Source organism: Solea solea, chromosome 1 (assembly GCF_958295425.1).
Source record: "Solea solea chromosome 1, fSolSol10.1, whole genome shotgun sequence".
Lineage (NCBI taxonomy): Eukaryota > Metazoa > Chordata > Actinopteri > Pleuronectiformes > Soleidae > Solea > Solea solea.
Window position 1 is genome coordinate 1,307,026 of NC_081134.1, and position 25,320 is coordinate 1,332,345.

General features: G+C 39.7%; 1 protein-coding gene across 1 annotated transcript in view; it reads right to left on the minus strand.

The window, feature by feature from the left end:
- Positions 1–25,320, minus strand: part of palmdb (palmdelphin b) — a 39,069-nt gene that overhangs the window by 1,979 nt on the left and 11,770 nt on the right. The window contains exons 3-7 of the mRNA XM_058627982.1: positions 24,046–24,126; positions 22,218–22,348; positions 19,968–20,082; positions 415–2,896; positions 240–319 (exon numbers count right to left, since the gene is read on the minus strand). Coding sequence (XP_058483965.1) covers positions 240–319; positions 415–2,896; positions 19,968–20,082; positions 22,218–22,348; positions 24,046–24,126 — 2,889 coding nt within the window. The remainder of the gene's footprint in view (positions 1–239; positions 320–414; positions 2,897–19,967; positions 20,083–22,217; positions 22,349–24,045; positions 24,127–25,320) is intronic.

A 25,320-nucleotide genomic window follows, 5' to 3' on the forward strand; every position in this document is an offset into this window, starting at 1 on the left:
CTTTTTTACTCTTACTCGAGTAATTATTATTTCATGAGTACTTTTACTTCTACTTGAGAAATTGTTAAGTAACAGTACTTTTACTTGAGTCATTTCTTTGGCTCCTCTACTCACCTCTGGTCAGCACAGGTCAGTTTAAGTAACAAAGGGCCTGCACCTACCACCCATGTTACAACTTTTGAAATGAGGTGTAAAAAAAATAAAATGTAAATGAAGATTTAAAAGAGGAAAGTGCTCACTCTGTGATCACAGGACAAAGCAGAGCGATCCATCCTGTGGCTTGTTTTCATTGGCGACGATGGCGAGGACTTGCACTTATCTGGTGATTTAGATAAAACAGAGTCCACAGATCTTAATGAGCTTCAATCTAAGACCTCACAGCAGAATAAAGTGTTGTGTTGTGCTCAGACATACCTGAAGTGTCAAAAGCCAAACTGTCCATGTGACCTGACAACAGTCTGTCTGTGTCGAACCTGTCTTCACCGTACAGGGTGGCTCTCTCTTTCTTCAGCTCTTCCTCCCTCTGCTTCACCATCTTAATCTCTTCATCCACCAGTGACATGGTGCTTCTTGAGCGCAGCTTGAAAAAGGGGTTGTTCAGGAACATTTTCTCCTGGGGCTGTTCGTATGTTTTGTTGATGGAGAAATCTGAGGCACTGCGGATAATCAGATTAGACGTCTCCAGGATGATGAGATTGGAACTGTGGTCCTCGGAACGCCACTCACCGGAGCGGGCCGTCATGTTGTCTTTTCCATGTCTGGGGCTGGAGGTGAAATCGTTGTTGGGTTCAAGGATAATGACATTGTTTGCTGACACTTCATGTTTCAGTGGTTCCTTAGTGGGTGAGGAGGAGATGATGAATGAGGGCGTAAGTGGAGTGCTGATGGATCTGGGGATACCTCTTGATGGAGCACAATCGGTTGACTTGCCCATCCTGGAGAAACCCCGCTCTCTCCGGAAGTTTTCCTCTCTCTCCATCGATAAGCGAATCTCTCTTTCAATTGGGGTTTCTGGGTCATCATAAGGAGACCTGTAGCTGGAATCATCCAGACCAGAATCCTCTGAGCAAGGGCTGAATTGGGTGTGAGGATAATCCCCAACCAGATTCAGGTTTTCCAGTTCATGTGATTTCTTGTGGATTCTTTCAATGTTACGGACGGGTGTGTACATGAAGCTGTGGCTGCTGTGGAGGACGGGCTGCTTGGTTGTCGGTAACACAACCCTGTTCCGGGTTTGCTCCTCCATTTCCCGCCACTGTTTACGAGCTAGCTGGAAGTCTACATGCTCCGTGCTGACGTTCTCGCTCTTCGTCTCCTGTATGACACAGAAGTCTTTTGGTAGCTTCTTGCTTTGGTCTGCATTGATTTGCTCTCCGTGGGCGGTGTGGTTATGATTGGCGTCTCTACTATTTTCACTCTCATCTTCAGAGATCTTGGACAAACCTTGGAGGCCTAAAAGGTTATATTTGACCTCTTGTGTCGGGGCAGGGGAGTAAATAGTATCGTCAGGTTGTTCCAGTACTTCCTCTGTTTGTGGAACATCTAACAAAACCTCTTCTGCATTAGCGTCTGGTTCTTCAAAGTCTGTCGAATCAACTTTCTGCACGAAGAGCTCCTGGGCACTCAGCTGAAGACTGTCCAAATATGAATCATCGTCTTCCTTATTTATAGAAGAGGAGAATATGGTTCGCCATTTCTCATCTGTGTCACTGTCTGAGGAAGCGGCCGCAATTTCAACTCTCAGACATTCATCTATTTCATCAGGATCAAGGTCATGGCAGGATTCATTGGATACATCTGACATGGCCTCTTCTCTAATGCAGTGTTCCAGTATTGATTCTTCTGTCATGGGTGTCTCAAATGGAATTTTTGGATTTGGATTTGTATATCCATCATTAAAATCATCCTCAACCTCAGGGTCTGGTTCAGGGTATAAATCTAGGTCAGGGTCTTGTACTGGCTCAGGGTATAACTCAAGATCAGGATCTTGTTCTGACTCTGGGAATAACTCAAGCTCAGGATCTTGATCTGGCTCAGGGAATAACTCCAGCTCAGGATCTTGTTCTGGTTCAGGGTATAACTCAAGGTCAGGATCTTGTTCTGGCTCAGGGTATAACTGAAGCTCAGGATCTTGATCTGGCTCAGGGTATAACTCAAGCTCAGGATCTTGATGTGGCTCAGGGTATAACTCAAGCTCAGGATCTTGATCTGGCTCAGGGTATAACTCAAGCTCAGGATCTTGATCTGGCTCAGGGTATAACTCAAGCTCAGGATCTTGATCTGGTTCAGGGTATAACTCTGGTTCTGGGTATTCCTCCATTTCAAGGAAATCCTTAGGCTCAGGGTATTGCTCTGGTTCAGGGTTTTGTTCTGGTTCAGGGTTTTGTTCTGCCTCTGTATATTGCTCAGGTTCTGGCTCTGGCTTAAGACTGTGTTGGGTCTCAGGGACTTGATCTTGCTCAGGGTCTTGTTCTGGTGTTTCCTGTGTCTTCCGATGGGCCTCGTTCTCATAAACACTGTCAGCACTGGAGAGTGTGTCAGAGACCGATGAAGTGATTGACTCATTTCTGTTGAGCTCTATTAAAACTTCCCTTTGATCCTGAGCGGGCGTGTCAGTGCAGTTCAGGGCGAGTTGGTCAGTTAATGTTGTACCGAGCATCACTTTCTCCTCAGAGGAATCTGCTGAGCGCGCCTCACAAACTTGCTCTTCATCTGCACTGAAATCCTTCCCCAGCTCAGGTGAATTAGCCACAGCAACCTCCTCTTCACAGTCCATTGGCAGCACCGATTGTTCAGCGGTTTCCATGGTGACAGTGAAGGAGTTTTGATTCTTAGTTGTGCTGCAGCCTTCGCTCAGTTTTTTTCCATCTGCTTCTCTGTCCATCAAGGTAGCTTTCTGTGAAAAGAGACAATAAAGAAGAGACATTCATGTTCTTGGTGGTAAACATGAGTTTTTTTGCCGTGATGTTTGACACGTTTGTACAAGTCAGTATGTTCTCCTGCTTTATTCTCTGTCTCCCTCCATGTGTGTCTTTGATTCACACAGTAACATTAGATATTCCAAAAACTAATAATAATACTGTATGCAAAGTAGAGAACTCAACCCATCATTGCATACAAATCTGTTAAACTATTAAATAAATACAGATATAGGTATAGTATACAAATAAGACAACAATTCTACGATTGGGTTTCCCAGTGATTGTTACTAATCCAGTTCTCATGAGTGTTTATCGTCAGCACCACAGACAAGTCCAGGATTCTATTGTGACTCTGGCAGATCGTCAGGAACAACGCTTCAAGTACAGTAAACACACTGAAGTTGTCCGGCGACGGCACTTAAATGTGCTGTGCCAGGCGGAGGAACACTTTCACATGGATCTTTGCAAGGGATGGGGGTGTCAGATCTCTGTGTGTGTGTGTGTGTGTGTGTGTGTGGTGAGGGGGGAGGGGGGTGTCTCTGTTGTTTGTGCTGACTGACTGAATGTGTCCCTAAGTGGGTTATGAGCAGAAAGGGAGGAGGTGCATGAGAAACAGCAGAATTCGATGGCATTATAGTGTACGCGCTGTTATGTAAGGCTGCAGGTCTGCCTCCCACACACACACACACACACACACACACACACACTGGTGTCCCTGTAAGATGATTAGCGGAGCCTCAGAGTCCCTGTGTTCCCACAAACACACTCACATGACCGTTACAAGTCAGCCATCACTGATGACAATCATTGTTTAACTCAATCTGAAGAAACACTCACTTTTCTCTCACAAAAATGCACACGTCAGCAAGATTTCAGTGTAAAAGCTCAGTTTTTAAACATGAGCACGACGACTTTCTGGGATTCTGGGATTTGTGTGCATTTTAAGGAGTGATATACATTTATTAAGGCATCAGTGACACGTCGCAGGGGTCACACGGCGGCACATGTGGCTCGCACTGTTGCCTCACAGCAAGACGCTTGTTGGTTTGCATCTTGGGATTGGCACCAGCAGCCCAAATACTCTTACTGTATATGGAGGCTAAAGTGGCAGATCAATGAATGAATGAATGAACGAATGAATGATGATATGTCACAGCTCATTTACAGGTAACAAGCCATTATATGTTGTGTTGGTCACAGCCGAGGGTAAGACGTGATGAAACAAAGTTTCTCTGTATTAAAACCTCCAGAATGTAACATGATCAACTCAGTTCAATATTTTATTATTAAGCCGTCATTCACAACATACATCGTCAAGACGTTACAATATTACAGCCTCAATGAGTGACCACTTACTGAACACAGTATTTATAACAGCACTAATTAATAATTCTAAGAAAAGATGTGGACCTCGATTTTGTATAATTTCTATTCCAATTAAAACTCTAAAAAACACATGAAAGAATAACGACAATGATAAGTACATAAGACAAATAAATACTGTTATTAAAAACTCAAACAAAGTGTACTTTCTAAGGATTTATGATACAAACTCAATTTCCATAGAAATGTAGACATTTTCTAGTCTAAAATTTGTGAAGTAACCTGATGAGAAAACTGATAAAAGGAAAAAAGGAAAATATAAAAAGGTTTATGTGAGAGAAAGAGAGAGAAAGTGACGCCTGTAACACACTCAGCTTAAACGTTTATGGAAGTAATATTATGGTCTGGAAGGTTTCACAGCCGGCAGGTTAAATGGTAAGATCGGGTTTAAAATGAACATCTACAGGCTTGAGTCTTTGGAAGAGAATTCAAAGAGACAGTTCAAAGTCAAAGACAACGTCTTTCAGTGCGAAGCTTTTCACGATCTACAGTTTAAAAAGATTCAGAGTCAATAGAAAAGTTACGTGATATATACTTCCACAATCTTGGTTTGTTGGGAGGAGGAAGAGAAGAGAGGAACATGCTTTCCTTCCTCATGAATATCCACTTTAGGGATGTGAACGTCTGTGCATCCAGTGACATTATTCTACACGGAATTTTCCTTATTTTGTTCTCCAGAGACTAATATCACCAATATATATATATATATATACACATATATACAGTATATATATATATATATATATATATATATATATGTATATAGAATGATAAACATAATGCAAATATCTAATTATCTTAGCGCTGCAGTGACAGAAGGAGTGTCCAAGTGTCCACAGCACATGCTGCATAAACACAGCATGTCACAGATGGAACAGTAGAGCTGACGACATTCATTTATAGCCGGACTGTCGGTTTTGTGCCTTTTCAAACATTTCATTTGCATCATAATTTAACTGTTGGCTCTGAAGCACATGCACAAAACAATTCATTATAATGTCATTAAATACCTGTAACGTCTCACATTTAAATGGTGAATATGCTTCATTTACACGAGATTCTACTGTTGTTGAACATGGTGGATAATGTCCAGTACTGTGGAGGTAGAGGTATAGTGTTTTTGGAAATGATAACCATACAGCATTTCACATAAACTAATATAAGTTGATCAATACTGCTACTAGTACTACTACTACTATACTACTAATAAAAATAATCTTTTAGGGATAGGTAATACTCATCCTGAGACCAAAGCTTAGTCTCAACAGTTTCATTTATTGCTTTTATCATCTAGAATGTCTCTTTACTCACAAGCTTCTCTGTTAGAGACCACACAGGTCATTCATTCATTCATTCATTCATTCATTCATTCAATGTCTACCTCTTTATCCTCGACATGAGGGTTGCAGGGGAGCTGGAGCCAATCCCAGACGACATAGGGCAAAAGGCGGGGCAGTCTGTTGCAGGGCCAACATAATGTACACATGACAATCATTCACTGCCACATCTGTCACTTTACAGTTGAAGAGTAGAGAATGAACCTGAAGAAAAGCCACGTGCACACAAGGAGAACATGTCAACTCCAAACACAAAGGCCCTTGACACAACTGGGATTTGAATTAGTGACCCTCATGCTGTGAGGCAAACGTGTTAGCCACTGCTCCCACCATTTACCTCATCATGATCAGATCATGGGGTTTATCCAGTATTTCTGCATCTCTTCAATAAATGGATGATTATTCAAAACACGTTAAACACATTCAAGAAAGTCAAGAGGCACAAAATCCCATTTTAATTTTAAATGTAATCAACTGACATCGACATCGCAGACAAGTATCCTCATTTCATAGGTCAGACAACTTGACTCAGATTATAGATGGTGCACAAACGCACAGAACAAAGCCATGGATACTCATTTAACAGCAATTATTCATTTGTAACACGAGAGCAAACTGCCCATAAAAATCACTTTCTTTATCTTTATTTCCAGTCGTTTCCATGGTGATCATTGGTAATCTGCTCACTACACAGGTGGCAATAACTGCAATATCTTTTATCACCGGTAACATTTACTCGAGCAGTGGAATTCCTAAGAAGACAATGATGCACATGTTTGCCAGTGATGTTGATGGTCTATCTAACTTTGTACAGAGGAAAGTGAAGGGTGACTACATCCTTTGTAGACTTGTCTTCAATATCACTCACCAGTTTCTGTTTGTATGTTTATCTCGAATAAAAAGTGAAAAAAACATAAAAAGAATATATAAAGATATAAAGATTAAATCCACCCCTCCATCATGTGTTGCTGTCACACCAGCAGCTCATCAGAACATATTTGACCTCTTTCACTTCAACGATCGCTGTTTCTCCTCATCTCTCACTGAGAACACTTAGAGTACAGTCCAGTACAGTCCAGTGTTACCAGAGTTTGAGCTGACAATGCTCGTATCGGCCAACAATTAGTTTCATCGTCTAAGTGTGTGAATTATAGCACACACACACATTAACGCCCGGAGGATGAAACAGCACAGAGGGTTCTGCTCTGGCCGGTTCACAGTATCAGCAGTGGGAACTCTCAGTCACACGCTATGTGACACCCATCGTTTATTCTCTTTTACCACAGTGTTCAAACTCCAACTCCAACAGTTATGACACCACAGCGCTACTTTGTTTCCCAAGACGTGGAAAACAAACGTCAAATGATGATAAAAACAAAGGTTGACAGCAAACGACACATAATTAACCTTAAAAGGTTTGGATTTTGAACATTAAAAGTCCTGTTTGGAGCTCTCGCCCCAAAACTAAGGGGATTAAATCACAAACACGTGTTATGTTACGTTAACACGTTAGAACAATAAAACCGCTGTCGATCAGATCGTACTATAAAATCCCGCCTTGCACGCCTCCACCTGGTCTACTGCAGGGTGGGTGCGTGGCTTTGAAAACTTTGTTTTCATCCACAACCAATCACAAACATTACCCTCTTCACACACACACACACACACACACACACACACACACACACACAGCGCCTTCAAGGACACGTAAAAGCGACAGACGGAGCTCCATGGTAACCATCAACAGGCCTGACACTGAGTGCAGTGCTCAACTGTCGCCTCCTCCCACTCCCCTTCACCACCTCATCAGCAGACTGTTCCATGTGCTGTGTCCAGGTGACAATAGCTTATCACTCAATCTTAGTCACACAATCTTATCTCAACAAAACACTTTCACGTCATGAATTATCACATTCTTTTTCTGTCTGAACACTGTCTGCAGTAAATGACATTAGAGAAATGTGCAGAGATTTAAGTGTACATATTATGTATTATTATATTATGTGCAGTAAATGGTTTGTATTAATGTAGCACTCTTCTAGTCTTGATGACCACATAAGAAATGTATATTATTTTTGTCTCCACTTCCATCTTGTGAGACTTGATTAACGGCACCGCTGCGTCCCCCCCCCCCCCAGCTTCTCTGGAGGCTTTTTTCATTAAAACTATTGAACTGACTTTTTCACGGACTGCATCAGAGTAGAACTGATAAATATATTATATACTTTTTATTATTATCTATTGTTTATAGCTTTGTCATGCATACAAATTCATGTCCAGCGTCTTGAACAGTGCCTTTAATTCCACAAACATGACATCAGTGCAGTCTGAGCTCTAAAAATAACATAGTGTTGTTAACACCACTCTGTACTTTTAGTTTTTGACCTGAATCTGTTTTGAGCATAAATATAGAACATAAGTCAGAGGCAACTTCAACTGTGGGGTGGTGGCTTCTCTTCAATGAAACAAGCAAGAATCAAAGTTCACTTACAGCCCTTCAAGATGTATTAACCTCGGAATTATGAATATTATCAAATATTAATATTTACAATACAGCTCGAGTCCCAATGGCAGAGCAGGAAGTGTCACATAATCTGAAGTTATGACAGTTGTCTGACCACCAATAGAAACGTCCTCTCTCTAAAAATCCCACTTTAATGTTAAAGTCTCTCCGTATAATATGAATATAAATTATGAATATAATGTTACGCCCACATTCCCTTAAGAATCAACACCCTGACGTCCATGTCTTCCAAACCACCGCAGAGTGTTCTAGTCAACATCTGTGCTCATCTGTGTTTAACCATAGAGAGACTTTTATATTCAACCATTAGAAAGGATGTTACATTCGTCTGATGGTGAATCAGCTTCATTTATCCTGACCAAGCTGTTCATGGTCTTTTCACGTCTCATTCATGGTCTTTTCACAGCAACTTTGAGAGAACGTTAATGTTCTCAGTGCATTAACTCTTCAGACCATAGAGCCAGAGATGAAGACTGGATTTATTCATATTCTGATTGCACTGTACTAGCATTAAAGATTAGCTCTAATCACCAGCCTCAGTTTCCTGAATAATTCACATTAATCTGGAGAGTTTTTAACTTGTTTTTAGTTCTTCCAGCATCAATGAACAATAGAAAGACAATGGTATACTGTATGTTATAGTTCTGCACCATTGCAGATTATTATTATTATTTATTAGTATTATTGAGTATTAGTAATTACTATTATTATTATTATTATTGTCTAAAAAAAGTAGTCAATTAAAAAACATCAGTGAGTTTCACAAGGTGTCCTATTCTAATCTTAATGGATTTGAATACATCTTTAAATGGAATTATGTAGTTTTTAAATGTTAGCATCACTACAAACATGTTGGTTTGCAGATACACAATATCAGAAACTATCACAACTCATTATCACAGGATTAAAAAAAACACCAGCCTTCAAACATCTTACATTTAAGCTCCTTTAAGTCCAACAGTTGTCTCAGTTATGTCACGCTCTTCCCTCTCAGTACTTTTCCCTTCTCTCCGCCTTCCAGCCACTCCCACCTCATCAGACATCACCTGTGAACACACCTGCTCCTCATCCTCTGCACTCAGCTCAGCATATATTCACCAGCTCCACATTTTACGTCAGCCTTCTCGCCCCAATCATGAGAATTGCCCCAGCCCGACTGGTTCCTGTGGCACTGTGTGAGTGTTGCTGCCTTCTCTGTCTGTTTATTCATAAGTGCTATTAAAAGGACACTAAAGACACCTCTGCTGTACTGTGTGCTGCATCTGGGTCCAACTCAAGATAGAATATCCAAACTCTAGAGAAAGTGCAGTTAACAGACAGACAGACATCATCACCCACAACAATTAAAACAATAATTAACACATATTTACTTTCTCTGACATTGTTTAAATCAAATGACAAGTCGGTGAATTTCCATGACTTCTCAATCCAGCAAAAACTAAACATAGGCTAAGCCACACCTACCGTCATCATGTAGTAGATCATCCACATAGAAATCATATCCAGTAAACAGAGTAATATAGAATATGAGTATTTTCTGCTGTCCGTATAACGATATGATGCCTTTGTGGAATGGTGCTGAATGAGAACACACACACACACACACACACAGACACACACACACACACACGCACACACACACACACACACACACACACACACACACTATTGGCAGAAGTGTCATTAAGATGAGCCTGAGAGTGGAGATGGGGCTCCCTGAGGCCGTTCCCTAATGACTGACACACATGCAATGTGTGTCAGGCCAAAACTAAAGTGTTTTCCAGTCAGAAACGACAGAAGAAGAAGAAAAAAAGGTCAAACATACCACTGTTTTAAATTGTGACGGTAGCTCAGTGGTAGAGAGAGTCAGTTCTAGACTAGTTCTTCTCTAGACTAGCTCTTCTCTAGAATAGTTCTTCAACTAGACTAGTTCTTATCTAGAATAGTTCTTCAACTAGACTAGTTCTTATCTAGAAAAGTTCTTCAACTAGACTAGTTCTTCTCTAGACTAGTTCACAATCTTACTGCTTTGTCATAATTCTTGGTCCTTCATCATCCTTCATCATCCTCAGTCCAGAAGTCTTCAGATGGCTGATTGAGAAACAGAGTGTGCCACACCTCCAACCTCAAACTACTTCAGTGCTTGTCAGAGTTTGCAGATTTCTACCACCGCCATGATTAAAGCAGCGTTGCCACTCCTTTAACCAGACTCAAGTAAGACATTTACAGGAGCTATTCATAAAATATCACTTTGCGGTCGTGAGGCTGGAGAAGTGCCAACGTGATCACGTGTTCAAACTCAGTGTAATATTGAGTTCATTTAACATCATGTTACATGAACTTTGAGTGGTAATGACCAAACATGTTTGTACTGGTGAATAATAGTTTTCAGTTCCTGACGCTGCATCTAAAAAGTGTCATATGAAGAGAGTCAGTTAAAATAGACACAACGGTCATTCAGGCAACACATGTAACCTGAGGAGGAAGTTCACTGTATTAGCAATTATTGATTATTAAAGGATTTTATTGAGGATTTGGTTTGAATTCTTTTTTAATATTATTATATATTATATTTTATTATTCACCTTCTTAAATAAAAATAAATAATTTGTGGACAACAAGACATTTCAAGGTTTTTTGAAAACACTGATCAAACTTTTTTGACATAATTATTCAACATTATGAACCAAATGATTAATTGATTAAATAAAAAACCTATGGACAGATTCATCGATTATGAAAAGAACCCTAGTACATTGTGTGTGTGTGTGTGTGTGTGTGTGTGTGTCACAAGTATTGTCTCACTGTCTCACACTAATTCATGTGCAGTCATTGCAGCAGTCAGTGTGAAACACCTGCAGGGTAATACACAGTTAAAATGTTCTGATGATATTATATATAATATAATATAATATATATATAAATATATAATATATTATATTATATATATATATATATATATATATATATATATATATATATATAAGCATCACTAGACTGACTTTTAAACACTGATCACGTTTTAGAAAATACCGCAGTTGTTCATTTAAATTGTCCCACGGAGCTTCATTGTTATTCATAAAGTATGAAAAGTACACACGTTACACAATGAGGGGAAAATACACAGTCATAATATTACAAGTATAGTAGAGTACTGCTCACAGTAAGTAAGGTTTGATTACAGTGAAGAGAAGAGAGCTGACAAAAAATATCAAAAATGATCTTTTACGCACATTTGAAGAAAAAGGAGTGATGGACACACTAAGGTATAAGCTGCCTGTTTGAGCTCAAACGACACAAAACACCAACAATCAGGACACAATCGCAGCTACGAGCGTCACACACACACACACACACACAGATCACTGCAGTTGATCAGTACACTGCATATAAATGTAGAAGTCGACATTGCTGTGAGGCTTGCATCCATTTCTCAGCATCACCACACAGAGCAGATGCAATGATGATGATGATGATGATGGTGGTGGTGATGATGATGATGATGACATAAAGCTGAGTGGATCTTTACTCTGAAACTTGTGAATGGCTGCATGCACGTCTGGACCTACCTGAGACAGTGTGTCAGATGAACGCAGTGAGTTGTGTTCTGTTTCTGAGTGCAGCCTCACAGCGGCAGCTCTGCCCGGCTGCTGCCGCCTCTGATTGGACGGCTGTTGGAAGGGGGGGAGCAGTAGAACAGCCAATACTTGGGCTTTCTCTAATGAGCACACAAACTCAGGCAGAGGCGAGCTCATGCGCTCACACACACACATTCTATCCCACAGTGGGATTCATTTGTACCACTTGCTTTTTTTTTTTTTTCCTCTAGAGAGAACGTTAAAAGTCTGATTTTGTTTTTTGTTTCTTTCTCATGTAACAAGACATTTGAGGTTTTTGTGGTGGACAGAGATCTTATATTTAGATCTTTATCATATTAAAATGATATTTATCATATCTTTATCGATCATTTGATTGTTTATTTTAACAGTCATTTGGAGAAAGAGGAAACATAATAATTTGAAGGTCCAGTGTGTACGAAACAGTGACATCTATTGCAGCAAAGGGAGGACTCCTGCTCACACCTATGATGTAACTATGAAGCCTTTTCATCCCAGAAAGAATCTTATTCTTCTCCATTAAAATACAAAAACATTTTACATTTTATTATTGAAACAGCACAAAGATGATAGCTTACATAAAGCAAGATCCTTGATAAAAGTCTAATTCTAAGGCATATTTTAAAAAGTTATGCAAACATTATGGGTATTATACATATGTATAATATATTCAATGTTTGCCAAGAAACCCTCACACTGGACCTTTAAGTTAATTGGTGTCGGTTTGTTAGCAAACAGGTGGAAGTAACTAAATGCTAATATCATATTAGTCGTGTCACATATTCAAATCCTCACGACTTAGATCATATCCTAAGATTTTGACTCACAGGATTGTGTTTTGGGTCAGTAAAAAATATTAGTAACATTAGTAACTAACTTGTAATTCTAACTGCTGTACACTGTATCAAGTTAAAGGTATTAGAGCCAAATGGCACCTGGTCCTGGTGTAACCCAGAATAATCTCATCTTCCATTATGAAGCCTTGAGATTCACAATTTGGCCGATGATATGTTGACATTTTACAACAGGAAGTTTGTCTTTACTAGCTGTCAATCACACTGAGAAGTGCTGTGTTTTATCATTGACTTTCCTTTATATATGAACATAATTCATGTTGATTGTTTATTGACGTTATAAATCGAGTGAGAAGTAGGAGTTTATTATCCAACCAGAGAGTCGCCTCCTGGTGGCAATTCAATATATTTTCAATTCATATTTGGCTTTATTAGGAACCCAGAACACTATGTTTATTTGTATCTGGTTAGAGCAAAGAAGTGCAGCGTGTCTGACTGTGAAATGTCCTCTCTGTCACACTGAATGTCCACGATCACGGTGAAAACACTGTGATCGTGTCAAGGATTCTTTATTTGTCACATGTTTATGTTACACAGTAACACACAGTCAAATGTTCTGTATAGAGAAACATTGATGCCACTGGATGAGATGGGAGCAGCAGGGAACTTAGACAGACTGGACCTTTTCTGTCTGTTTCTCCTGTTTCTTGTCTTCAGGGACAGAATGTCATCTTTGACAATCAGTAACATGATCTCAGGAAGTTAACCACAGGCTTCAACTCTCTACTTGACCTTCCATGTTCATCTCTGAGATGACACAGCCAGTGTCACACACATCTCTACAGCTGTAATCTGCCAGGTCTCTAAACGCCTCGACCCTCCCTCTGAACCGCAGGACACACAGTGTATGACCAGGTCTCTTCTATGACTAAACAACTAAAGTGATAATTGTGTTTAAGTTGAAGTGGAGTTATGAGTTACTGACAAACAGTCACATGACTGTGATCCAGCTCGAGTCACAGAGGCCTGTTCTCAGTGAGAACATGGAAAAACTGATTTTAACCACTTCACAAAATGCTCACCAAATAAAAACTAGTACACCTGCTTAAGTCTATGATATGCAAATATTAAATATCCAACCCTTTATCTTTTCATGAGACTGCACTTCAATCCGCTAACAACTGAAGTTTATAAGTGCTCACTCCCCCACACCAAAGTCCAACATCAGTGTTCTTAATCTGCTGATGCTGGCTTGTATGGCAGCAGTGGACTTACTCTGTCACTCAGGTGTTTGAAATGTGTTATAACACATACAAAATAACACACTTACAGATGGAGGCAGCAGTGGACCAACAACATGATTTGACACAACACACACACGGTGTTCACGGTGTTCACACACCAGGATTTCTCTTGCAGCAAATAGAGAAAGTTCACCAGAGAATATTGAGCGTCAGTCACAATAATAACTGTGACTGACTTGTCAGGATTTGGTTATATATATGAAATTGCTGTTACATAACCGTATCCCTGGAGCATCTTAAGTGCCACCTTGTTTTTTTCATCCTCCTCCATATTTTTCATAATGCCACAGAGACACAGACAGTGAGAGTAACCAAGGACTCGCAGAACAGTACTTCAGTGTTCCCGCAGCTTTCAGTCCTGCTCCACCTCATTCAAACGTGTGTCCTTGTTTACGCTCTCGTACAGACGACTCCATCACATGCCGTTAATCAAAGCATCATATATAACAGAAACACTCCACTTGTGTGGTTTGTATTGGATGATGACAGACAACTCGTTTTATTTTAATTAGACCTCCATTTAGCACAAAAGAACATCTTCTGATGCACGTGTAAATAGTAATAATAAAGTAAGTTAAAATCAACACTAAGGCACTGAAACACAACACTGTCATCATTTGGACAAAATGGTTTTAATAGCACACACACGTCAGTTAGTTTAGACAAAGATTATCATGTAAACAGAAACTTGACTGAAACATTAACATTTCCCTTTATCCAAGTACAACTCATGTATAATTCAGCACAGTAAGGCATCGATGGCGCTTCTGCTTAGTACAATTTTAAATTGAATGGCTAATAAATAATTAAATAATGACTAAATCAGAAATAATAAAATCCTATGTCAGCTGGGATTGGCACCAGCAGCCACTCTACCATCATGTGGAGGATAAAAAAAATCCTAATATTGTTCAATTATTTCTTGTTTAGTAATAAACTATCTTGTTAGTGAGGCAGTAATAAAAGTTTACTAAACACAACCTCAATTTTATGCAACTTGTAAATATTTATAAAGAATTGTAGCTTATCTGGGTTCCTTCAAATAAAATGTAACATGTAAAGTGGTATTAGTTATTATAGTTAGTTATTATAAGGTGCAAGCAAATTAAGATAAACATGTAATGGTAATTATTATCCAGGAGAGGGCAATAAAGGCACATGTGCTGATTTTATACAACGTTTGTCACTAAGGCAGATTTTCTTTTTTCAGTCAGGACAAAGTACAAATATTTAAAAAACAACAAATACCATGTATAGTTTTTAACATACAAATACATTTGGTGTGAGGTAAAACTTTACTCTAGACTAAGAAAGAGAGAACTAAAGACAAGATGCTGAGGATTGTGTCTTATCTTCCTGTTGAGCTGAGCTTCATCTTCTCCATGTTGATGCTGCCTGTGTTTGCACATTCATCTTTCTTTCCAGGCTTGTGGGTGAACGTTGGCTTGTGGAGCTCCACATCATCCCAGTATGTGTACGCATCCTCAATAATGCCTCTGCAGCCTGTGACTTTGGCCACACCCATTCTGGGTTGGAATACTTTACTCATGTGTCCCTCTGGATGGTATGAGAGACACGCCTCCCTTTCATTTTCCTCATCCTCATCATCACTGTCAGCGATTACGATCAGCTCAGCCTGAACGTCTTCTTCCTCGTCATCCTCAACGTTTTCATAGCCCATGAAGATCATGGTGACGGGAGCGGACTCCATCTCGTCCGGCGGGGTGTTGACATGGTTCAGAGAAGTGATGCTCTCTTCGTAGAAAGGTGAGTATCTGTTCAAATCACCTGAGCTCTCTATCACAGTATCGGAGTCGCTGTCACACGTGAGACCAGCCAGTGAAGGACTGTGGTCCTCTACAGCTCTGTAGACCGGTAGTTCTGGTCGTGGCCTGTCTTCAGACCAGGCTGTAACTGACACCAGAGAGGGTGAGTTTGCACTGCTCATATCTGGATGCTCGTCACTCCGTTGGGATTCTTCTCCAGACTTTTGGACTCTTGGTGGAAAGTCTTTTCCTTGTCCATTCAGGTCTGTCCTGCGCTGATTTTCCTCTGCGAGGACTTGAACTCCACTTGTGGATGACACAGTACTCTGGCTGTGGCTGGGTGTCTGGGTTTTCCTCTGTGTTTTATTTGGCGTCCTCGGTGTTGAAGGCCTGCTACTTCCTGTGTAGGGTACAGAGTAGACAGGCTGATGGTACTGCAGCTCGACGGCTGGGTTCTCGGTCGCCTGGCGTAGCAGCTCTTCTACTTGTGTTGGTGTCATCTCTCCGACTGCTCCACTTTGCATTTCACCTCCATCTGAATGCAGTGCATATACAGACTTGCGCCCATCATCAAACACTTTTAAGCCCCTGCCCAGGATGGTTTCTGGAGTGATGGTTGCTGTAGAGACCACTTGACTTTGTCCAGTTCTCTTATCATGCTCCACATTGATCTCAATTGCAAATGTGGCTGAAAGAAGAAAAATTAATATGGTTCAGTGACATGGTCTGAACGCCTTTCTTGATGTTTGACACAGGCAATAACTCCAAAGGATGACACTGTGGGACCCTTTTATAATATGCATTTTATACCAACTAGGTCACTTTTCATTAATAATGACTTTATAACTTTCTCTTTCTCTCAGCTTCAGAATATCAAGTAAACTCTCAGTTCACGCATCTCTTGCAAAACAATAGTATTTTAAGTGTCCAGGTTAACCAGTGGAGAAATTCAACTGCATTAGCCTGGTTTCAACCAGTTGAGACCAGTTACTTTGCAAATTTACCACACAATTATTAACCGCGTATATAGTCAAGCTGTGGATCTGAATAGGTCAACGACTTTTCCAAACACAACAACATACTTAATCAATACTAGCTATATATTTGCATATACTTGTTTTTCAGCTAAGATGCAAATATTTATTTAATTCATTTTCTCCGATTGAAACTTTGCCTTCATTGATGTAGAACCTGAGCTAAGAGAGGAAACATTCTGCTCCACTCACGGTGAAATCTAAGTGCTTCATAATTTGCATCCTGGTAAAATGTAAAATGACACTTTTTAAACTAGGACTGCTTGTGGTACTTACAGTCATGGAAGGGCCCTCACGTCCCCCCCACGCAAGTAAGGGAGTGCAGCAGTTCTCTGAGCTCACTTTTATTCGTTAACCCCCTAAAAAAAGGTTGCAAAGCCACAAAATAATAGCGTATACATGTTCAGGGTTGGTCTCTTGTGTCACGTATGATGTTTCGAGGCTAAACCTTCAAAAGACCTACTTCCTGTGTGCAGGTCATGGCATGCAGAGATGCTAAGTCTGGGCTCCTGGTCTCACATATGGAGTTTCGAGCCGATCGGTCAAAGTACAGACAACTTACAGGGCACTTCCTGTCTTGTCTAAATTCAAAATGGCCACCTTCCTGTTGGGTCAAGTTTGTGTCCTTATACATGTTCAGGGTCGGTCTCTTGAGTCAAGTATGAAGTTTCAAGGCAATGTCAATGTAGGCAAGGCACTTCCTGTTTTGTGCTGAATGGTCAAAATTCAGCAAAATTACGATGGTCACTATGGCCACGCCCCAACTCAACAGGAAGTCAGCCATTTTGAATTTAGCTCACATTAACTACTGTACTTTTGGCTTCCTGTCCATGATTCATCAAGTGCAGTAGTTAAGGTACAAATATTGATACACGGATTTAGCAACCACATGTGTTTTCATTTGTCTTCTAAGGTTTATGACTCTGCTATTTATTTATTACAAATTACTGTGACTTTAATTATCCCAAGATAATGTTTAAAGACAATATTTAAAATACTTATAATATATTTAATATAATATGATGTTGTAGAGTGAAGACTCCAGATTACATGAAAGTACTTTGTAATGTAGGATACGCAGTAATCCTACAAGACCATGTGGTGTTAACTCAGTTTAAGGTGTGAAAGTCCAAATGATCCCAGTCCATAGACTTAGTTAAACTACATAACTCCAACCTCGACAGTCTGGACGGTGAGAAAGGCAGAACGCTGTTTCCCTACAGATATGTACCTTTCTTTTTTTCCTCACTTTCAGGTTTACACATGGGCAGAGTGTGAACTGGTCTCAGAGGGATGAGGGATGGGATATCTGGGAGTGGTGATGGGACATGATTTGCTACATCTGAGAAGAAAAACACTCACAGTGAAAACCAAGACAACACAATAAATGAAAAGATCACATGTTAGGATCTTGTTAATAATGGTCCAGTGTGTAATAATTAATGGCATCTAATGGTACGACTGCAGAATGCAGCAAATGGTAATGCATTAGGAAACAAATGTGACCTTCAGACAATGGAAGGATGTTGTTCTTCTCATTTCATTTGAAAATAGGAAAATTCTAGCTGCTGTAGAAACATGGCAGTGCAAGATGGAGGACGCTGTAAAGCAAGGAACTTGCCTAAAGTACACATAAAAGCCTAATAATGAGGCCAAATGATATTTGAATCAATATTTAAATCAAGTGTACACTTATATACATATATTCAGTTTCTTTTCATAAAGCCACCTGAATGTTACACACTGGAACTTTAAATGTCACAATATTAGTATTGTAAGGTTTATGACTCTGCTATTTATTTATTAGAAATTAAAAAATTACCCCAAGATAATGTTTAAAGACAATATTTAAAATACTTATACTTATAATATATTTAATATAATATGATATATAGAACACTCTCTCACAAATGTTTACCTAGCTTGGCATAAATACACCCATGGAAAAAAAACAAAAAACAGTTTCTGTCCAAAGTTAAACCCATAACACATGAAACCTATTATCTGATCATTATATCCTGAAAGGGTTTTAATATGTTAGTGGTTAGTGTTACTTATATTGTTTATATGCTGCCTCCCTCTGAAAACAGGCTCTGTCAAGCAATACTATCAGACCTGAGAGTATTTGAGGAGCTGATAGACTTAATCTGTTTATATTTAAAAGTTATGCAGCACACTTTTCATACATGTTGTGCTTCAATAAAAAAGAAACATACAGTCTAAAGAAATATAAAACAGCAGCTTCATCAGTTACAACACAGAGATGTTTACCTGCCTGGTACTCTGCGTTTAGCTCCTGAATGTGAAGACAGTGGAGAGTCAAAGTAATAAGAGCAGCAGGAAGTCAACATCAGTATGAACAGTCCATGACTATATGCTTCATTAAAGTCTTCATCCACATACAAGGCAGCAAGCAGACAGCAAAGTGTGCACGTTAGTCTTGTAAAGTGCAACACCCACCGTGTGAGCAATCCATTTACCTGCCACTGTTCAGCAAAGCAACCTCTTATGAACCAAAGCACGCCTACACACTTGTCAGTGAGTGCAGCTCATTAGAGGGAAGCAGAGATTAGAGGAAGCGCCACAGAGAACACCGCAGATACTGTGTGAAGTGAGTGGAGCTGTGGCTCAAGTCATACAACATGCACCGTGATGCATGACGACTTATTCAAACCTGCCACACTTTATTAGATACAATTCTGTTAGTTTGAAATCAACAAAAACAAAACAAACACGTTTGTGCACAGGATGGGTTACGATATATAAACCAATATTCAGTGTGATGGTAAAATAACACCAAACACAATGTATAGTGACTTGATCTAAGTCACGATATATAAACCAATATTCAGTGTGATGGTAAAATAACACCAAACACAATGTATAATGACTTGATCTAAGTCAGGATATATAAACCAATCAAACTTTGATGATCTTGCCAAGAAAGGGGACCTTCTCTGTTTCCTGCTGCCACTGAAGTTCACCAGTCACCAATCACACATGCCATTAAGGTAAAATGATGCTCAGCATCTATTTTATATTAAAATGCAGACAGATATTTTAAAGACTGAATTCAGCTTTGATTTCAAAGCAGTGCGATGACAGCGGAGTTGTTTTTCACGCTGTGTTCGTGTCGTGTGTGAACGTTTTGTTAGGGACGGTTCTTGTATAGACTCACATTTATGTAATGTTTGTTACAGGTGACACTCAGCAGTGTATGAATTAGTATTCATGAGTATTATTAGTTAGTAGGATCAGACCAATCAGAATATTAAAACGCAGCCTACCTTGATGATGTCTTCAGTGGTTCTCTCCACCTCTTTTAACCTCTTCAGAATCACTTCTTCATTGGCAGAAATGCTGAGCTCTTGTGCTTCCAGGGCCTGAATCTTCTCCTCTATTCTGTACAAAACAACAACATTTTATATTAGCCGTGTTGATCACTGGGACGAGGACTGAACTGAACCACAGCATCAGCAGGTTTTAACCAGCAGCAGCAGCAGCAGCACTTCTACAGGGAACCACCTCACATCTGGGCTTTTTCAGCAAACATCTCATTCTGGGTCGTTTTGCTGATTATATATTTCTGATGAATCCTAAATTTAAAACTCAAGCTTTGAACTTGTGTAAAATCACTTACCTTAGGAATGTGTTTGCTTGTTTTTTGTCAGTAATCCAGTTCATTCATACTGAGACTTTTTGCATTTCATTATGTGGTATACCACACGACGAACCTGACTGCTGGATTTGAGTTTTACTTATTGTGAGGGATCAAGATGCATTTAAATAGTGTCTGACAGAGGAACTACAAACCATCCATGAAGAACTCAATGACTGACACATCTTAATACAGTCTTGTAATATTTCAGTTTTGTTATTAAGCATCATCTACCGATTTACCCTCCAAAGTGATCATAAATGACATTTTAAAATGTAATCAAATGAAAAGAAATATTCAAAATAATGTTCAAATGTCATTTAGCAGACGCTTTTATCCAAAGCAACTTAAAATAAGACCAACATCAACTCATTTTAAGTCCAACACACCCACAGTTGCACTGAGGAAACCATGCGTTTGATATCTACACAACATGGATGATGGGTGTGAAGATGAGGATGAAGATGAAGATGACGGCTGAATCTGAAACCCACAATACAGCACAGTTGGTAACAATCTTTATTAGAATCACTAACAGAGGAGGAATCAGCAGGTGTGTGAAGGCTCTTGTGGATAGAGAGGCTGAGATGCAAATAGTTTCTTTGAGGGCTAACAGCAAGCTCGTAGGTGTGGAGAGTTAAATCAAAGGGAAAGCTCACCAGGCGCTCCAGGAGCGGAAAATCTTTGGTCTTAACCACTGAGCCACTCCACATACGACACATACGCTACAAAAATGGTCCCCGGCTTTTGTTCTACACATGCATATGTTTTGGTCGTGCTTACCCACAATGCCCTGCGTTGTAGTCCGCTTCCTGCATTTGGTTCACTTGAAGCGAACCGAGACCTACGTTTTTAACTAGAGCTTTAACTAGAGTTGACTTCTTTGGTGCAGATCAGAGTTTGGTTGTGCGTTCACGTCTCTCCAAAACGAACCGGACTTTCCGAGTGAAACGAACTAGGATTCACACTTAAGAGTGCTCACCTGAATGTTTCACAGGTACTGCTCCACTCAGCTGATCTTCCACAGTAAAGGCCGTGGATGCAGTGTTTGAGAACACTTCTCTACATTATTACATTATTTTTTTTATAGTTGACTTGTCCTCACTTTGTCTTCAGCTGCTTTTCTTTGCCTCAGTGCTTGGGCACAGTAATGATGCTCAGGAGTATGCTCATCCTTGCAGTCTTGGTTTTTGCTCAGATAGGCAGGTTTTCACTATAAATAGTCATCATTAACGTAAAAGTTAGTTCTTGCATTCCGCCAGCTTTTTCACTGCAGTCACTGTCGTTGCTGTCGTCGCTGACGTTAACGGTCGAACATGTTTGCAGAAGTGAAACATACTTTTGTGCTTTGCATCAGTCTTTATAGATCTGGTTCTGGCATGTCTTTGTTCAGTTGTGCATTCTTCTTTAGTCTGTTCATCCTCCCTCAGACACTTATATGCTCTCCTGCTCTTTGTGTGATGACTAGAGTTTTTAATAGACAGTTAATGAGGTATTACTGCCCCTGTGTGTATGTGTCTGCATGTGAGTGTGAGACGGGTTGCAGGTGTGTGCATATTTGAGTGAATGACGTGTGTGAGTGTCTCGGTGGATCCTGGTGAGGTGAGTGGTCATTTGTCGGCTGAAGCAGTTGTTGGCTCGGGGGCGGTGGCTTTGCTTTCTTTATGTTTATTATTGTGTTTACTCTGTGAAGCACTATGAGTTGCATTGTCTTGAATAAAAAACACTATATAAATAATAATAAATAAAGGTTGGATGATTGATTGAATGTAGCTTGACCTGAGTGACTTGATGTATTCAGTGAAACCTTTACTGTAACCACCTTTGTTTGTGCTGAGAGTGTGACACTGTGTACTGTTGACGTGTAACATGGTGTTACCTGATGATGTTGCTCTGTAGCTGGTCACTCTGCAGCTGTTCATCCTGAGCCTGGAGCCTCATCGCCTCCTGCTCCTGCTCCGTCTGCTGACTCAGGCCGTCCATCAGCCATTGCTCCCTCAATGCTTTCTTCTGTCAGTCAAAGAACAGTTTAGAAACAAAAATAAATTCAGTATTAATACTTTCCCTCAAGTTGTCATTCTCGCTGAGCTGTCCTTAGAGATTCCCTACAGTGAGTGAGTAGAAGTATAAATAAGACTTCATGCTGATGCCATGTCATGTGATGTCAACTTAAGCCTGGAATTGTTTTCTAAAGAATTTATTGAAGTTGTTGACAGACACTCACCCTGGAGGACTGTTGAAGTCAAAGGTAAACACCTTCCCTGGATTAACTCTGAGCTCATTAGCCTTTTAAACTTTTCATCGTACACAAGATAAAACTAATTGGGAAGTGTATAAAGTGTATATAGTGTATAAGCAGTTATGTAATATGAGCAAAACAAAAACCTGTAATGCAAAATCCAACTCTTATAAAGAATCTATTACTTCTGATGTTAGATTCTTAAGCATTTCTGGAATAAAATTAAAACTATTTTAAATTCAGTAGTTCATTTTTCTATTAACTATTGCCCAAACATTCAATCATCATTACTACCTGAATCCTACTTGACTACGTGCATCTCTAGCAATATTTCATCATGTTCCAGTTCCTTTTCATTTAGACAAAATTCTCCACTCAAAGTCCAGAATGCTACTCAACTCTCCCATTATCTCACTATTAACAATTTACTATCATCATTCCAGTCTTCAGCTGTAATAAAGTTTACAAATCACATGATCTCTGCTGCAGATAACAGTAAACTCACTGGGGCTATATTCATTGACTTAACCAAAGCCTTTGACTTTGTGGATCGTTATTGTTTTGGGTATATTTGAATTATTTATACAGCACTTCAATCAAGATCAACTGTTCACAAACACCAGCCCAAAAATTCTGTATACTCAGCCTTTCTTTAATTTAAATTGTACCTTTTATTGGAAAGCTTTCTAATTGTAATTGTTATAAAGTAATAATAAAGATCACATTATTAATATTAGTAGTAGTAGTAATAATAGTGCCATTAGTAGTCGTCTTAAATTCATTCAAATGGCTAAGAAACACAGCACAGTTTAAGCTGATTTAGGCTGAATGTAGCAAAAGAAGAATATTCTAAAGTTATCTGATGCTGTAGAGAGTCCAGGTAATCTTTGAGAACTGAAGCAGAGATTACTGATGTGTTATTATAGAGGCACAAACCCTTTATCCCACTGTTTATCCCACTGTCTTTCCGGTCTCTGTTCTTTGTCTGAGACACATCCCTGCTCTCATGTCCTCATTCAATCCAGGATCATAAGCTGCTGTTGCACAGTGGTGTCAAACCACAGCTATGTGTGAGCTCATGTTTGTGAACTCTTTAAACTGAATGTCTAGAATCATACATAACAACATAATGGTGTTTTACTTGCTTGTGGTGGAGATGGAATTCTACGATGGAAGGATATCTAGGACCATGGACCATTGGTTGTGATTGATTTTGCCAAATCTGATTATTAATGTGTGAATGTTTTAAATAACACATGCTTAGAATGATTAACATGATGAATTTTCCAATATTAGTTCTTTTCATGAACATTTGCTTGTAAAAAGTCTGGGAAACAATGTTTTATCCTGTGCAGAATACACATGGATGGGACAAGAATTAAATAACTGGGTTTTTGTTGTATAGGAAATTAATTATTCCATTGTATTTCCCCCAGGATAAGAGTTGGTTTTATGACAATGAATGTACCTTTATGTACTGCAGTTTTAATTTCTCCTCTTCAATCTGTCTCCTTGTCTTGGCGATGTCCTCTTGGATTCTTCTTTTGTCCTGTTGGGACAAAGCACACACAATGAAAGCATCATGTTCATTTTACATGGTGGAAACTATTGCACCTGTTTTGTTCTTGTGCTGACACTCCAACCTTGAGGTGACAGATGGACACCAGGAGCCATAAATAGCTAAAAAGGAAATACAACCTTCATGCCCTGACCCAATATACCTGTTGTTTGTCTCTGTGTGTGTGTGTGTGTGTGTGTGTTTGTGTTTGTCTGTTCACTACAAACCACTACAACTTTCCCTGTTAATAATCACATCTTGTAGAAAACTCTTAAGTTCCTCTTAAGTGAAGTTTTAGACCAGTCATCATCATCATCACACACACACACACACACACACACCAATGGCTTCATTCATTCACTCATTCTCTCAGCATGGAAAGCCAAACGTACAGTGTCCCTGGGTGTGACTGGGTAGATCTGTGGGACACTAAGCCTCAGTGAAAGCGGATCTCCCTCATGGTGTCTCCTGGTATTTATAGCCCTGTCCCTGTCTGTGCTGGACTCACTGATGTCACTCAGCTGAAACGACTGGACCATGAAAACCATTTCACACAGACAACTGGCTGAATGATAATGAGATAAGGTTGACGATCCAATGACATACACTCATCAGGATTAGATTCATTCAATGTGACTAATCATATAGGCGTCACATTCGTCCACAAAGGCTCAGCACTCTTGTATTAAAGAATCTTAATGCTGCATTTTAGCAAATATCACACATTAATCTCTACAGGTTTTCTCTTAATGTTTGAGTGAATAAAAAGAAAGTCTACAGAGATACTCCTTATAATGACAACACAATTATAATAACAACACAATTATAATAAACATAACACCCTGGACAGTTTATTGCAGGGCAAACATAGAGACATAAACTATTCTGCATGTTTTTGGACTGTGGAAGGCAAACTCCACCCTAACCCAAATCAGAATGCAAACTGGCGATCTTCTTACTGTGAGCCAGCAGAGATAGCCTCATGCCCCACCATGCTGCCCCACCATGCTGCCCCACCATCCTGCCCCACCATGCTGCCCCACACTGCCCTTATACAGGTCATTTGAAAACCATTCAAAACAATTCAAACAGTTGAAATCAGATGACATATAAGTGATAAGTCCTGTACTGTGGCACTACACTGACTGCTGGTTGATTACTGGTAGGTGGTGTTTTTCTGTGTTT